At 50.1% G+C, this 15,059-nt stretch overlaps 6 protein-coding genes across 6 annotated transcripts; 2 read left to right on the top strand and 4 right to left on the bottom strand.

Moving 5' to 3' along the window:
- The first annotated feature begins 257 nt into the window (after positions 1–257).
- AUEXF2481DRAFT_416583 (uncharacterized protein) lies at positions 258–1,580 on the top strand. The gene is made up of 3 exons (XM_013485799.1): positions 258–631; positions 683–902; positions 1,259–1,580. The coding sequence occupies exons 1-3, from the start codon at positions 528–530 to the stop codon at positions 1,415–1,417; spliced, it is 483 nt and encodes a 160-aa protein (XP_013341253.1). The 5' UTR covers positions 258–527; the 3' UTR covers positions 1,418–1,580.
- A 40-nt stretch (positions 1,581–1,620) lies between these two features.
- AUEXF2481DRAFT_42805 (glycosyltransferase family 2 protein) lies at positions 1,621–5,304 on the bottom strand. The gene has a single exon (XM_013485716.1). The coding sequence runs from the start codon at positions 5,115–5,117 to the stop codon at positions 1,743–1,745; it is 3,375 nt and encodes a 1,124-aa protein (XP_013341170.1). The 5' UTR covers positions 5,118–5,304; the 3' UTR covers positions 1,621–1,742.
- A 2,217-nt stretch (positions 5,305–7,521) lies between these two features.
- On the bottom strand, positions 7,522–8,667 carry AUEXF2481DRAFT_7452 (uncharacterized protein; the record flags this gene model as incomplete). The annotated part of the gene is made up of 1 exon (XM_013485649.1): positions 7,522–8,667. The coding sequence occupies one exon, from the start codon at positions 8,665–8,667 to the stop codon at positions 7,522–7,524; it is 1,146 nt and encodes a 381-aa protein (XP_013341103.1).
- A 1,096-nt stretch (positions 8,668–9,763) lies between these two features.
- Positions 9,764–11,250, top strand: AUEXF2481DRAFT_68320 (uncharacterized protein; the record flags this gene model as incomplete). Its single annotated transcript, XM_013485748.1, has 2 exons — positions 9,764–9,979; positions 10,033–11,250. 2 exons carry the CDS (start codon positions 9,764–9,766, stop codon positions 11,248–11,250), a joined length of 1,434 nt encoding a protein of 477 aa, XP_013341202.1.
- A 460-nt stretch (positions 11,251–11,710) lies between these two features.
- AUEXF2481DRAFT_415403 (uncharacterized protein) lies at positions 11,711–12,870 on the bottom strand. The gene is made up of 2 exons (XM_013485798.1): positions 12,255–12,870; positions 11,711–12,006 (listed from the first exon to the last, which is right to left on the bottom strand). The coding sequence occupies exons 1-2, from the start codon at positions 12,503–12,505 to the stop codon at positions 11,793–11,795; spliced, it is 465 nt and encodes a 154-aa protein (XP_013341252.1). The 5' UTR covers positions 12,506–12,870; the 3' UTR covers positions 11,711–11,792.
- A 365-nt stretch (positions 12,871–13,235) lies between these two features.
- Positions 13,236–14,800, bottom strand: AUEXF2481DRAFT_31955 (uncharacterized protein; the record flags this gene model as incomplete). The annotated part of the gene is made up of 2 exons (XM_013485684.1): positions 13,236–14,660; positions 14,714–14,800. 2 exons carry the CDS (start codon positions 14,798–14,800, stop codon positions 13,236–13,238), a joined length of 1,512 nt encoding a protein of 503 aa, XP_013341138.1.
- Positions 14,801–15,059: the final 259 nt, after the last annotated feature.

Below are 15,059 nucleotides of genomic sequence, written 5' to 3'. Positions count from 1 at the left end.
CTGCCACAAAGTCTCTGTCGAAAGGGCCGAGGACGCAAGGAATCTTGATGAAAGGAATCCTGATGGTTGTGATCCATTCGCATGGGTTGAAGAGGGAGGGAATAAACTGATAGTTTCGTGAGGGGATGCGCCCGTTGCACCAACGATTCCAATCGCGACCTGTAAGATCAGGAGGAAAGCAAGAAACAATCTCATTGTGAGGTCTGGATGTACTAGCACAGCCTTGACAGGTAAGTGATGATGAGTTTGCGGCTTCGGACAGCATACTAACTGCCTCTTATACCAAGCTTAGGCTAGGATCATCCTCAAAATGTGCCACTACGCTGTCTTGAATGCACAGAGGATATATCGAAACACAGCAGCGTCAGGCATGAATGTCTTGACTGCTACGCCCACCAAAGACAACGACTCTCTGCTGACCGCTCAGAAAGTTGGTCCAGTCCAACGCGGTTGACATCTGGTCTTGTCGGAATTCAACATATATGGACATACCGATACAGCATTTCTGCCAACCACTTCAGGCTTGAATGTCTCATCAATCTCATCTCGCGTTTTCCACTGTGGTTTTTCCAAATCGGCTGGCTATGTCGGACGGGATGTCCGCGACGCAACTTGACCTCATGTCAGACAGGTAAGACCGACGAACTGTCTCACTCTTGAACATCGAGGGAGATGATCCTAGCTGCTTTACCTCTGATCCTATCGTCCGATGTTGCTCCGGCATAGCTCTTCGTCCCAGTCCCGGTATCGTGAGTCATCACGGCTGCTGCATCGAACCTTGGGGTACACGACTCTGGACTCTGGCCACGCCTTTCAAGCTTGACAATGACCTTCTCCACTCCTCGCTCTTGCCTGGAACCAAATTCTTACACATACCTGTCCGTCCCTACCTCGTCAAACAGGTCGGTCGTTTAGCTCTGTTTGTTCTAATTATACACCTGGATGATGCCTCAACACCACCTCTCTACCCTCCCAGACCTCGCTGTCATCCTTTTTCTCCTCTCCGTCCTCTACGTCGCGAATTGTTAGGGACTCTTACTCATCGACGACTCATCAAAGAGGTCGGTTAGCTCAGTTGGTTAGAGCGTGGTGCTAATATCATCCGATATCAACCGATATCATGCGATACATGGCACGCCAAGGTCGCGGGTTCGACCCCCGTACTGACCAAAACAGCATCTTTTGCTCCTGGAGGCCGTTACACCGGTACTTACATTGTATCGTTCGATGTTGTGGTGGCTGAGAATTTTTTTTCCAGGCTTCAAAACGACCGAATTCGAGATTTTTGAGTGGGGCTTGGCATTTTGCTCGCTTGTTAGACGTCATATTTGATGGCATGCCTGAATATCAGAGCACTGACGGTCAAGTGTATGTTGGGAAAGTCTGTATAATTCATACGCTCTACATGGATATCTGACGGTGTCTGAAAACGTTTGTACATTTCTACAGTCTTTGGATTAATCTTGCCACCAACAACGAGATGCTTGATACTCGCGCTCTGTGTGGTAAAACAAGGGCCATCTCCTCTCTCTCTCATCTCTTAAGTACGAAAAAGAGCTATGCATTTTCATAGCCCTGTTCCCCACTTGCTATCATCACTGAGACAGATTACGCTTTGGGCGGACACACGAATGATCACCACAGGGCGGCATGATCAAGAAGTAATATATACATGGTACAAAGGTGGGGTATCTAGAAGAAGTTACAAAGCAAAAACGCCAAACAATTCTAATGTCAATCGCTCAAACCTCACAAGGCTGAATATTTGTAGTGGTAGAAGTAGCAGAATGACGCCTACGCTTACGCTCCTCCGGGCGGATATGATGCAAATTTATGAGCGTTGAAATGACAGTGTAAATGGCGATGAACGGACCAACGATGGCCAGGAAGCAGAAGCCGAGTAGATAACGTAGTCTTGCGTCCCAAGAGCGAGCGAGCCACATGGCGGAGGCAAAGGCGTAGATCCAGGGCAAGGCGACGACGGCACTGACTACGATCAGGACCGGGATGTTTTGTTGCAGGGCGGCAGATCTGAGAAAGTTGATCATGATGGCCAGAGAGACGACAGGTAGACACCATGCCATCAATTCGGCAACAGCGGACAACCTTTCGAACCAACCCATCTGACTATCTCGAAGAACGGCAAGATTGATGGCGCAGGTTGAGAAAGTAAGCCTCTTGCGTTGTGACAAAAAGTCAGAGAAAACGTTGGTTGGATGAGTATAAGAGACAGCATACACTGCTTGTCGGCTGATGACTTCGGGTGCTCCAAACAGCGCATCGTCCTCCTCCACGATTGCGGAGATTCGAGTGGCTATGTTGCTCATAGGAGAGGGCCGACGCCTCTTGTTGTCTTCCAGAATCTGCGGACCACATGTCTCTTCGCAGATCTTGATCATCTGACAAGCGCCTGAGTTTGAAATGACACGGTGAGTGATCTGCGACTGATGAGCATATCTCAATTGTTCATGCACGAGACAAGCGTTGTGGATAAGATTTCCAGCACACCATCGGGAAGTATGATAGTCAACCTCGACACGACTTGAAATACTCGAACAATCGGGATGCTCAAGGAATTGGTTGTATAGCTCTGCGATGCATGTCCCATCGAGCAAACTGTCAGAGCTGGCATTGACGAGGAAATCGAAGGAAGCAAAATCATGCAACTCAGCCCACTCTTGATACCATGTGAAGAACGCAGGAGGTACCGAGTTATGATATGACTCCTTGCGAAGGTTGTATGAATGGAGCAGGTTTCGGATCAGATCGAGTGTTTCAGTCTTGCTGGTTACGCCTTCTTTAATCATCAAGACGTACGGTAGACCTTTGTAGATTCCTCTGCGACACCAGAGATTATCGTAGCCGGCGTTCTGACCCTCGCAAGGTATCTGAAATTTGGCTTCATCTACAATGTTGGTCAGGATGTTTTCGAGAAGGATCCTCGTCGTGGATTTAGCCTGGTCCCCATTCAGCATCTTGTCATTGCAAGATACGAGTAGCAGATTCTTGTGCATATCGACGTCTTTCTGATCGACCAAAGAGTCGAGGACGCCTTCCATGTCTTCGAGGCTTTCTCTGGAGAAGTTGACTACAGTGGCGTAGTCCATGGAAGGTGGCTCCCCTTTCTCTTCTCCTGAGCGCAGCATCACCTTGGCCATTCTGCTTACAAGCAAGCCAACAAGGTTGAGGGCCATAGCTGACCTGGACAGATGCGCCGCTAGGACTAAAGGAGCAATAGCGTACCAGACGCTGAATAGCCCAAATGACAGCGCAACACAGATTCCATTGACAACCACAAAGGATGACACTGCGATATTGCGAGAGTACACCATTTTACGCTGGCTTCTCTCATTCTCGGCTCCAGCAATACCACGCATGATGTCTGCTTCAGATGCCGATGGTTCAAATTTGAGGTCAGGGTCTACATCGACGTCGTTGTTGGTAAAGATGTTGGCGATTAGAGAGGCTCGTCTGGCGATTGGTCCTGCTTTCGGTTCGATTTCGACTTCGACAAAGTCAGGATCTTCCTCCACATCTGCCAACGCTTCTTGGTGTGCCGGTTTGGGTTCTTGAATCGGAAGAGCGACAGCAGAGTCCGTCTTGCTCCGCTGAAATTGGCCGAACAATGGTGTAAGAAAGGATGAGCTACGACTAGCATTTTCTTCGTCGCACTCTGCTTGAGTCTCCTGATTGTTATGTCTTGTATACGTCGAATCATAAGTTGTCACAGACGATGTCGAAGAAGCTCTTGAGAACGTCGACATCCGTGACCATGTTGAAGTCGACGTGGTTCGCGTGTAGGAAGGAGTGCGGGCACTGGAAGAATGTGAAACGGTCCGCGTGTTCGACATCGCCCGAGCATTCGAGGCACCAGAAGTGTGCTGTGTCCAAGATGACAGATTGCGAAGGTGTTGCTCAGAGGTGAAAGAAGCATCCTCTGACTGGGCACTTGAGGCTACTGTTGACGAGCCTCGTCCTGAGAGGCTGGGCCTCGAGGCTGCTGACCGTGTTCGTATTTTGCTTGCCGCTACTGACTCTCGCCTCACCAGGGTATACATAGAGGTCGAGGAAGAACTTCGCCGCAGTGCACTCGGACGACGCACTTGCTCGTCCGCATCTGTAGATTTGACCACTGACATCTTTCGTTCACCGGTGATCGGATTGACGAGCATTACATCTTCAGTGACTCCACAGTCGATGCTGCTCCCAAAACTTATACGTGCAGATGGTGGTCGCTTGATGCTACTCTCTGTGCTCAGCCGTGGGGACGACATGGGATCTGCACCTACACCACTCTCTTTACGAGCCTTAGATTTCTGACCGAACGAGAAAGAATTCAGGTCTGCAAAGTGATTCATCTTCTTGAACACCACAGAAGGGCTTAGATTTGGGCGCTTAGGAGAGTACGCACTATCAATGGGCCGATCCTCGATGATGGATGTCCCTCCAAGGCACTCAGAAGACGCTCTGGGAGATGTTGGTGTCCGGACGGATGGGCTACGTGGAGTCAGTGGGGTTAGCGGCGAGTGCAAAGGTCCTAGAACGTCTGACTCCTCAGTCAATAAGGCATCGATATCAATTTTGGTCTCGTTGTTTTCTCCATCTTGCGACTGAACGATAGATGCTTTGCGTAGGAAGACCTCGAGCCCTGCAATTGAACCGTGTCGTGAGGCCTCATCGTCAGAGATGTCAGGGATCACAGATGATAGTTGAGGTAGCGCGTGTGGCCACTGACTCCAAAGTCCTTTGGCGTTGGTCGGTTGCGAGCTAGTCCTAAGTGTTGTATCATGGTGCGACGGCACCATTCCCCATTCTGGTAGGGCGTTCCAGGTAGAGGTGGGAACTGAAGAGACTCTGAGGGAGTCATCCCTGGGATTAACCACCAGCGGACATCCAGTGCTATACGCTCGTTTGACACCAAGACCTTGGAGCTTCTGATCTCCCGTGCCATCGAAGTAATCGATGTCTCGCCATGATGGAGCCTGATAGGATGAAGCCAACGGAGATTGGTCTTCGGCCGACAACTCCTCTTCTACGATACTGATGAGGCCGGCTTTTCGAGAGTCGAAGACGATATGGGGCGTAGTGGTAGGCACTGCCGACGCAGCGGACGCCATTTGTGCTAAGCCAGCGCTGTGGTTAGAAGTTTGTCTGGTCTTTGGAAAGTCGACACATGGATAACCAGGTGAACAACAGTTGATTCAGCTGCTTCAATCTCCGAGACAGACATGCAATCTTATGGATTACTCGGCAATGGCATGGCGTTCGAACGGCCGGACCAATCCATCTGATGAGTTCATGAGATGTTGACCGTTATACGATAGTACGCAACGGTTGCGAGCACAACGGTGGAACTTCTCGAATCCCAGAGGTACACACAGGTACATTCCGGTTTGAGTCCTTCATATCCAGATGAGCTTGGTCATCTAATGATCCCACTAGCGACGATCTTAGGCGTGTGAACGAGTGCGACTGTTCTACATGGCAGATGGTCTGAGGACAGGCGTCAACTTCGAAGCGTGCTTCTTGTTTCCCTGTTCGGCCCTCGCCGACGATCTCGAGATGGCTAGCAGATTTCGGTACTTTCAGAGCTTATCACTGCTTTCTTCTCTTCTCGATACCGGGGTTGTGTTTTCGAAGACAAGAAGTCATTGCGTCGGACGACTGAATGTCTTGACGTAACAACGGCGAGAGTGAGACTACAAAAGCTTCTGCATGGTTAGTCGCGGACCGGCGACATACTGACGAGACAAGACTTGGTGGCTTATGGTGTAGCGTCGTCTTGCGAATAGGGCAGGAACTTCTCACAAGCTGATGCCTCAGGATCGAGTAAACAGCTTCATCGTTCTGTCCTCTTCAGGATGTACTTTCCAAGAGCCGCGACGCCATGGCGTCCACAATGTCGTATGCAAATATCCACCAAAAAGATCGCAGGCATAACGCCAGCCATTTTGAAGTCAAAAATTAGAAGTCGACATCGACGTTTCGATATGGAAGAAGTTTCGAGGAAGTTCAAGCCGAAAAAAAGGGCAATCGCCAACGGTTCTATGAAGTCAGACATTCCTCCGACCTAATTCATACAGTACGATCGGTCTAGACATCCATGTGTAGCGATTCGTCTACAAATGCATTCTCGCTCTCGGTTTTGTGGAAAAAGGTACCGTTGACCTAGTTGGGTCGCATCTGCTGAAGGAGACACTTTCGTTTATACTTGCGAGCATGTCGGGCCGTGTTTTGGCATGCGGCCATGGAATCTGTGAGACATCATGTGTATAAATTCTCTATAAATCTAATAGATGCGGTCATCTTCGAAGTCGCTGGGTAGGAAATCGCGACATTAGTTGAGGTAGTCGGTAAGGAAGAAGTCCGAGCGTCATGAGGATTTTCAAAATTTGCATCTGAGCTTGCCGTAGTAATGACCCTGGTCCGCCATGATGTTGCAGCCTCACACGAGCATCAGGCTCGACAGTCTTCAAGATAGACAATAAGCTGTTCATTAGATGCAAGATATATGGGTGCATTCAAAAGGTCGGAATCTTGGTCATGTTTGACATAAGTATGGTGGTAACACGATAAATGTACATGCCGGGCTCATAAGACTTGCTACAGCAAGATCACTGCAACCCGGAGGACTTCGGAACGGAAAGAGCTTATCTAGCCATTCTTTTTGTCATTATCATAGATAGCTCCTAGATATGTGGTCTCGTAAAACAGTGCGCAGGTGTGCCGAGTTCGTAAGCAGACAAGATAGATACAGTGTGATTAGTCTCGTCTTACTCCTCTACATGTAATACCTCCTCTCGGTTGCCGATTGGACATACCATTATCAGCATGCAACACGGTAGGTGAGAGAGAAGTGAAACTGTAGATGGGATGTACAAGACTTGATTTCTTTTTATGTGGTTCCAAAAGCATCGCTGGTACTCAGCTAGAGATGAACACCCTCCCATTCAAGACCGAAATGAAGCCTAACAGAGTTTTTCCCTTCACAAAGCTCAGTCCGCGTACAAGCAAAAGATGATACAAAACATACAGCAGCAGGGATTCCCACGTGGTCACCCACCGTAGTACTGATCTGCCGTTCAACTGCTTATGTATGGCAGAGCGGACGGGATGCCCAGTTTTCAGCTGACTGTGGCCGTATGTGCTTTGCTTTGAATTTGGTCAAACCATAGAAACACGAAAATCTGAAAATGTAGCATCGGCCTGGTCGTTAGTGATGCTAGAGGTAGATGCATGTCGCACTTCGGCACCGAGCTCAACCTCACCAACGTCTGGCAGGGTTGACAGATCCAGATACAGCCAGTTGTGGCAAGGAGCCCGAACGTGATTGATGCTAACCTCTGAGAGCTATTTCTCCAAGACGTTCGATTGACATCCAGTGTGGAGAATAAGAATATTGTGATAGCGTAGATATAGCTTGCCTGGCTAAAGTATTCGACACAGAGACGAGGACCCGTGTCGAACATGGAGGTCCGCCGATGTATTGAGTTAGAGCTTTGCTACCAGGTCCAAGGCATACTAAACCTTCGATTTAGGAGCCTCCGCCTTATGCATCTCCTCGATCGTCGCCTTGCTGGTCTCCAGACTCTGCTGCCAGGTCGGGAAGTGTTTGCTGTACCATGCGGTAATGGTCTCGCCGTTTTGCGCGGCGATAGCTTCGGCGAGAGTGAGACCATCAAAAATCGCAATATTCGCTCCCTCACCACCAAGGATTGGTTGAGAGTGAGCCGAGTCTCCCATCAAGAAAATACCGTTCGAAGCGAGCTGGTAAAGTTGGGGCAGGTCGACCTTTGATGTACGCATCAACCACGTCAAGATCCTGTCTTGCTTCATCTTCTCGACGTCGAAGATCTCCGAGAAGGGTTGAGGGAGATCCGTCAGAGCAGCGACTTCTTGGTAGAACTCCTTTGGGATTTGAGTTGCGTCAGAGAGTAGTCTGTTCGGTTTGAAGCAACGATCGCTTGATCCCTTAGCTGGGCGTGAGTACACCCAACTCACACTGGCTTGATCCTCTGTGATGTCGTTGACAGAGACTTGCAGGAAGGCGCCATTGTTGTGTGATTCAATGACGTTGGATCCTCTCAAGGCTGGACTGTAGACGCTGTCGAAGGTGCTCCTGCTCACCTTTCTCTTTCCATTAAAGGTGACAAATGGCAGGACATCGAGACCAGCTTCCCGTAAGATAGACTTCCTCGTGAGGGAGTGTACACCATCAGAACCGACAATGCATGTCTGTCCTTCTATTGTGTTGTCGTTTTGCATGTATAGGCTCGTGCCGTTATGTGTCTGCTCGAGCTTCTCCAAACCATGTTCCCACTTGATGTCCAATCCTTGACGTATCAACTTCTCAAGTCTTTCGCGATGAGCACGAAACGATGTCGATGTCGCCTCGCGTGGACGAATCAGTCGCTTAGGGTCAATGGCACCAGTCCCACCCACAGCAGCATCAACTGCAACCCTTTGCTTGAACGTTTGCTCGTCCATGTTCAGCATCTTCAACAAGGGCTTGTAGGTTGACGCGTGTAAACTGATTCCATAGCCATGTCTGGGCGCTGACGTTGCGCGCTCATACAGCACGACTGGAATACCTCTCTCAAGTAGAGCTCTTCCGAGCGTAACACCACCAAGTCCAGCGCCGATGATGCTAAGAGGTTGTGGAGACATGTCAGTTGATTTGAGATTAGCCAAAGATGAATGGAAAGATGAACGATGTCATGGATCAAGACGCGAAGCCGACATGTTCCGTTGGTAGTCGGACGCGTCGAAGCTTTCAATAATTTTGTGTAACCGTTGCCGGTCAGTTATGCACACTCAAGGCAAGCTATGGAGCATGCGACGAGCGGACACGCTGATGCTCGAGAGTTTGCTTGGCCAAGCTTTTGCAGGCTTCATCTGGCGCTCGGAGGCGGCGGCGTTTTAAGCACAGCTTGAACAATATGTAGAGCCTCTTTCCATCCTTCGAGAGCGATCACACAGTCTCTGCCGATATGACTCCCGAATGAACCGGGAACATTCTCTTGTGCACAAGCTCAATGGTAAGTCTGTCGAAGAATCTTCATGAGCAAAGCTTGGGTCCAAAATTCATCAGCTGAACGCTTGTCTTTGGTGATGTTGCATTTCGGTGGTTGAGAGATCTGCATCAATCAGGCGCACGGGCCGCATCTCCGCCAGAGTTCTGCTTGCCTCCTTCTGCAGCTCCAGCATGAGCTTGCAAGTCTGCAAGTCTGCAAGTGCTGACACGAGTCGCGTCTTGAAGATGCGGATGATGTCGGATGCTAAGGGCATCGATCAGATCATGAAGACGCTCACCAACAGCACCATGTCTCTGGTCATGCACGCATCTTCGAGGGCGACAGGGCGACTGCGACCCTACTGTTTCCATACCCGATGGTCACAGCGTTCGGACTAAACCTGCACTATCCGAACGTCGCCTCACCTTGACCACGACATGCCGTGTTTTCCTCCATCTTTTCCTCGAGCCAAGACCAACAAGGTGGATCGATATATGGGGCAGACGAAAGGAGCACCGGGGATGAGCGATTGGGGTACCGGGGTTGCCATTGTACGTGGGGCCCCATGGGAGCCACATAAATAAGAGACTTCCCCCCTGGCATAGATTGATCTTCCTCGTCACTCACTCTTTCTCTGGATCTTTCCTTTCACTGCAGTCATGGCCGACGATATGAAGAAGGATGGCGGCGATTATCAATATGACGCCGAGAAGCTGCCGATCGAGAGTTTCCAGGCTCAACACCCTGCTATGGACCCGGAGCGTCGCAAGATTGTCGAGAAATCGATGAAGAGGAAGTTGGATGCAAGATGTTCGCTTTTCGTGCTCATCTATATCATGAACTATCTGGATCGCAACAACATGGCTGCTGCCAGACTGAAGGGTCTGCAAGAGGATCTGAAGCTTAGCGACACACAATACGCTACATGCTTGAGTATTCTCTACGTCGGGTACATTCTCATGCAGGTGTGTATCATCAATTCTCGCATGATAGAAGAAATCATCTAAATTGCTCTTAGGTTCCTTCCAATATCATCATCAACCGCATTACAAGACCGAGTTGGTACATTGGAGCCGCCATGCTTTTGTGGGGCTTGATCTCCACGCTCTCTGGAATTGCCAAAGGATTCGGTGGCATGGTTGCTATCCGTTTCATGCTTGGATTCGTGGAAGCTGCATTCTTGCCCGGAGCTCTTCTCATTCTCTCGAAATGGTACACTCGCCGCGAGTTGACCACCAGAAACGCCATCTTGTTCTGCGGTAACCTCATCTCCAATGCCTTCTCTGCACTTGTTGGTGCTGGAGTGTTGTCAAATATGCAAGGTGTTCTCGGACACGCAGCCTGGAGGTGGCTCTTCTGGATCGAAGGTGCTGTCACCATGGGTGTTGCTATTGCCGCAGCACTCATTCTGCCCGATCTGCCTACCAACTCCCGCGGCTTCACAGAGGAAGAACTGCAGGTCGCCCAACTCCGCATGATTGAAGACGTCGGTGAGGCAGACGAAGACAGCAAAGAAGACGGTGTATTCGACGGTCTCTTCATGGCTCTCAAAGACACCAAGATCTACGTCTTCATGCTAACATTCACCGCCTACGTCGTCGGTCTCTCCTTCAACGCCTTCTTCCCTTCCCTCACAAAAACCCTCGGTTTCAGCTACGTACCTACTCTGCTCATGAGCGCTCCCCCATGGGCTTTCGCCTGTATCGTCTCCCTCATCAATGCCTGGCACGCCGACCGCACCCAAGAGAAATTCTGGCACATTGTCGGTCCCATCTGCATTGGTCTTGTCGGCTTCATAATCAACATGTCGACTCTCAACACCGCAGCCCGCTACATTGCCCTCTTCCTCCAAACATCCTCCTACGCCGGCTTCATCGTCTTTTACTCCTGGATCTCCTCCTCCTTCCCCCGACCCCCTGCAAAGCGCGCCGTAGCAATCGCCCTCGTGAACGCCTTTTCCCAACTCGGAAACATCGCAGGCAGTTACGTCTGGGACTTGAAAGCCAACGGGTACAGAAAGTCATATGGCATTGTTACGGCAATGTTTGGCATTACCATTGTGGGTTGTGTGGTCATGAAGATGATTTTGGTTAATCTCAACAAGAAGTTGGAGGCTGGAGAGGCGGCTGCTTGGGCTAGTAGACCGGATGTTGCTGAACATACCGCTGAGAAGGAGTTTTTGGATAATCCTGATGAGGCGCTGAGGATGAGACAGGGATTCAGGTATCTGGTTTAGATATCTTGGTATGGATCAGGATGACAGAATCGCATATAGACCATTTAGCATAGTCTTACGAGACACGAATATATTTTAACATGACTTTATTTCACTTCTTTGCATCGCGACGGCATTCAAGTTTTGTGATAAGAGTAAGTACATTCTCGTCAGTAATCTCAGGTCTGGCATTCCAATCGAGATTCATTTTAATCAACATGAATAGGTCCGGGTCGACGATACAGCTCCTCCGTACGAGAGAGATCCAACCCTTCCTCTGCAAGAACCCTCCGTACCATTGCATCTTCAGCATCAGGTCGTAACCAAGCATCCCCAGGCAACACATCATCATCCGGCGGACTCCAAGTAACCTGCGGCAACTCCTCATCGCCCTCAGCATACATCAACGCCTTATTCAGCATAATCTCGCCGAACACCTTGTCCGTTGCCTTTCTCCATTTCCTCTCATTACTCCTCCAATGCCACGCTTCTTGTGGTAGCTTTTGCACGTACTTGAGCTCCAGATCAGCGGGTATCCATCTGTGATCTGAAAAGCCAGTTCCCTAGACTGTTGCTCTGCCGGTGTGGAGAGTCAATTTGTCCATGCGGGTGAAATGCAACACCAAGTCCCAGACGAAAGTTATGAACCACAGAAGCATATTCGCCAGGTCCACCCAAACTGCATTCTTCATACGTATCTGACCGGATTGGTGAGGTGTAGGGTGGGCAGGGATATAAATTTTGCCAAAGATGCCAAATACGATAGCCCATAGTATACTGCGAAAACGCCCAAAAATATTAGTGTCATCCCTGAGAGAGAGAGAGAGAGAGAGAGAGAGAGAGAGAGAGAGAGAGAGAGAGAGGGAGATTCTCAGCAAGGGCCACCGCTGGTAGAACCCTTTGTTTGGCTGTTTTTCATCTTCCTACTACATTCAGGGCTCTCATCTCAGCCTCTAGAGAGAGAGAGAGAGAGAGAGAGAGAGAGAGAGAGAGAGAGAGAGAGAGAGAGATGAGGTAGGACTTACAGCATCAATCCATCCCAGAAGAAACGCAAACTGTATCTTGCCAAAAAGAAGAATACAGAAATCGCAGACATGGCGCCCACGACGACTGCAAACGTCCACTTAGGATCGCGGCTGACGTGATGTTCATACGCTCTAGCGATATCAACAGCATAGAGTCCAATAACAGTAATGCCGAGGATGAACTGCAAGATGCGAATGGCGAATCGAATGTAGCCTCCGAACGAACTACGATCTTTGAGTGTTTGAAACATTGCTGCAAGTGTGTAATGCCTTGTTGAAGAATAGTCGTTTCTGAATTCGATGAGGGCGAGGTATCTAGTTGCGCAGATCAATGAAAGATGGAATAAATGGTATGTGGTCGTAACAAAGGGTTGTCGAAGAGAGCAAGCAAGGGAGGTAAGTAACTCCCAGCACGTGTGACAAAGGAATGCCAGCACAGTACGATACACAAACCTGGGTATCACCTTCCTCAAATCTGTTGGTTGTGTTTCCAGGACTTCGAGACAAATTCAGGTGTCACAAGCAGAGTCTCAAAGGTAGCAGACAGCAGATGCGATATTTGTTGATCAAAAGACTTGCCTGTTTTGTAATTACTGCAAGAAATATTGCCGTCGACAAGGCAAATATCTATCGGTCCTTAGTCGCGCGCATGCAACTGCATGCATGCACTCTTGTTTAGGCGAGACCGTTGTTCGTCAGAGGCTGACTTCAAGACCCTGCTTTTCCTCTTTGTTTACCGACAAAAAACTTGGCAAGCTGGGTGCTGATTGGTTATTCTTCACACACCATCATGGTCGATCTGATTAATGATCTCAAAAAATGCAAGTCGATGTCATACAAGGAAACAGAAAGCGAAACAAAGCCTTACTCGAGGTCACCCTGCTGAAACCCTGTGACGATGATGGATGGTATGCCTAAACTCCATGGCTAGGTAGGCCAGAAACAACATGATGAATAATTCTCAAACAACAACAACTCTGTCTACTTTCTGGCTCTACCGCTTCGTGTCGTTTTGGGCTCGGAGGCCTTGGCTTCGGCTGACTTGCTTTGACTGCTTGCTGTTGGTGCAGCGAAATTGCGCAACTGTCTCTTAGGCTTGCCTTCTGATACCTGCTCATCTGAAGCTTTGCGCTTTCGCGTGGTCGGTCTTGCTGGCTCATCAGTTGATGGTGTCTTCTCTTTCGTCGAAGCGATCGGGGGTTTCGATTTCGTGGATTTGCTCGTCTCGACCTTGGGTTTGGTAGTTGTAGCGGTCTTGGTCTTCGCAGTGGGCTCTTCTTCGGCCGCCTTAGTCTTTGTTTGCGATACTGCTGATTTGCGGGTTGATGCTTTCGGTTGGCTGGAGGCGAGTAATGGTTTGGCAATATCTTGCTTGGCTCGTTTCCGAGTGGGGGCTGGGTCAGGGTCGGTCGCGTCGGTCGTCTGGTCTTGGCTGATCTCCTCGGACAGAGGGTGCTTTCGCTTCCTTCCTGTAGATAGTGGTTCGAGTAGCGCTTCGGTGGGTTTGTCGGAGGAGGTGGGAGCAGCAGGTGTCTCGGCGACGCTATCCTTGGGTGACGAATCCTTTGATGCGCCAGTTGTGACGTCCTCGTCCTCTTCTTCATCGTCTTGGAGCGAGACACCTTGAGCAGAGAGCCACTGTCCCATGGACGAGTCGCCGCCTTCTTCGGTGACTTGATTCAGCATGGTCGAGGTCAGACTCTCGAGGAGGTCGCCATCGGCAGCACCCCCACCGCCAGCCAGCATCTGCATCATAGCTTCCATCATGGCAGACTGGTCTTTGCCTGCCATACCCGAGGCCGACAATTTTGCGGCAAGAGCGGCTTTGAGCATTTCCGGGTCGATGTCCTGCATTCCCGTGTCTTCACCGTCGTCTTCGTCTTCGTCTTCGTCGTGGTCATCACCCTCCTCTTCTTCATCTTCTTCGTCGTCTTTTTGTTCATGGCTGCCTTCAGACACGTCTTCCCAGTCGTCGTCCCGTTTGGGGGCCTTGGCAGAATGGATGGCCATGTATGAAGTGGTGAATGCGGCGGGTCGGGCTTTGAGGAGTTGACGCCAATTGGGTAGGAGAGACGTGACTTGTTGAGGTCTGTCGTAGACGGGGCAAGGTGGGTGTAGGCGGAAAGCTTCTTGCGACGACATCCAGAGAACGGTCGGGTAATCCTGGACGCCGCGCAAGCGAATCTTCTTTATCGTGTCCTTGATTCCTGCAGCCCTCGACTTCTGTTTCTTGTCGCTCGACTTGGCACCATCTGCCTGGTCTTGATGTGACATTTCTTGGTCGTAGATTTCGCCGTTGCCATATTCGATCTCGGACCAGAAGTTGTAGTTGTCGTATTCGTCAAGCTCGTCGTCGCGGTAGTACAAGGCGGGTGCGTCGGGTATTGCTCCGGACGCGAGTTCATCCTGAGAGACGTGTGAGCTCTAGTCACTGCTTCTAGCAATGGCAATGGACATACTGCCAAGTCAAAGGCTCCTGCGTCGGCGTAGATGTAATCATCGTCATAGTCGTCAACGTCGCAGTCCGAGTCGTAGTCGACCTCCATAGCGGTGATTGAGATGGGTCGGCAGCTCCAAGATGACGATGGTGTTCGGTAGAAGGGGATGATCGGATGCTTTGGCAGAAACAGGAAGCAGAGGAGCGTCGGATGAAGAGGAATGGCGGCTTTCCTAAGCTCGCGTCAGCCACGCTTCAGCTAGTCCGGTACCTGCTGTAGAGACGGACTCTTCCTATGCAGGGAGCTGTCGACAGATACACCTGCACTCGTCTGCAATGGGAATGAATGCCGCATCGAATCTCGTAAA

Source organism: Aureobasidium subglaciale, assembly GCF_000721755.1.
Source record: "Aureobasidium subglaciale EXF-2481 unplaced genomic scaffold scaffold_20, whole genome shotgun sequence".
NCBI lineage: Eukaryota > Fungi > Ascomycota > Dothideomycetes > Dothideales > Saccotheciaceae > Aureobasidium > Aureobasidium subglaciale.
This window is presented reverse-complemented; position numbering and strand designations above follow the sequence as displayed.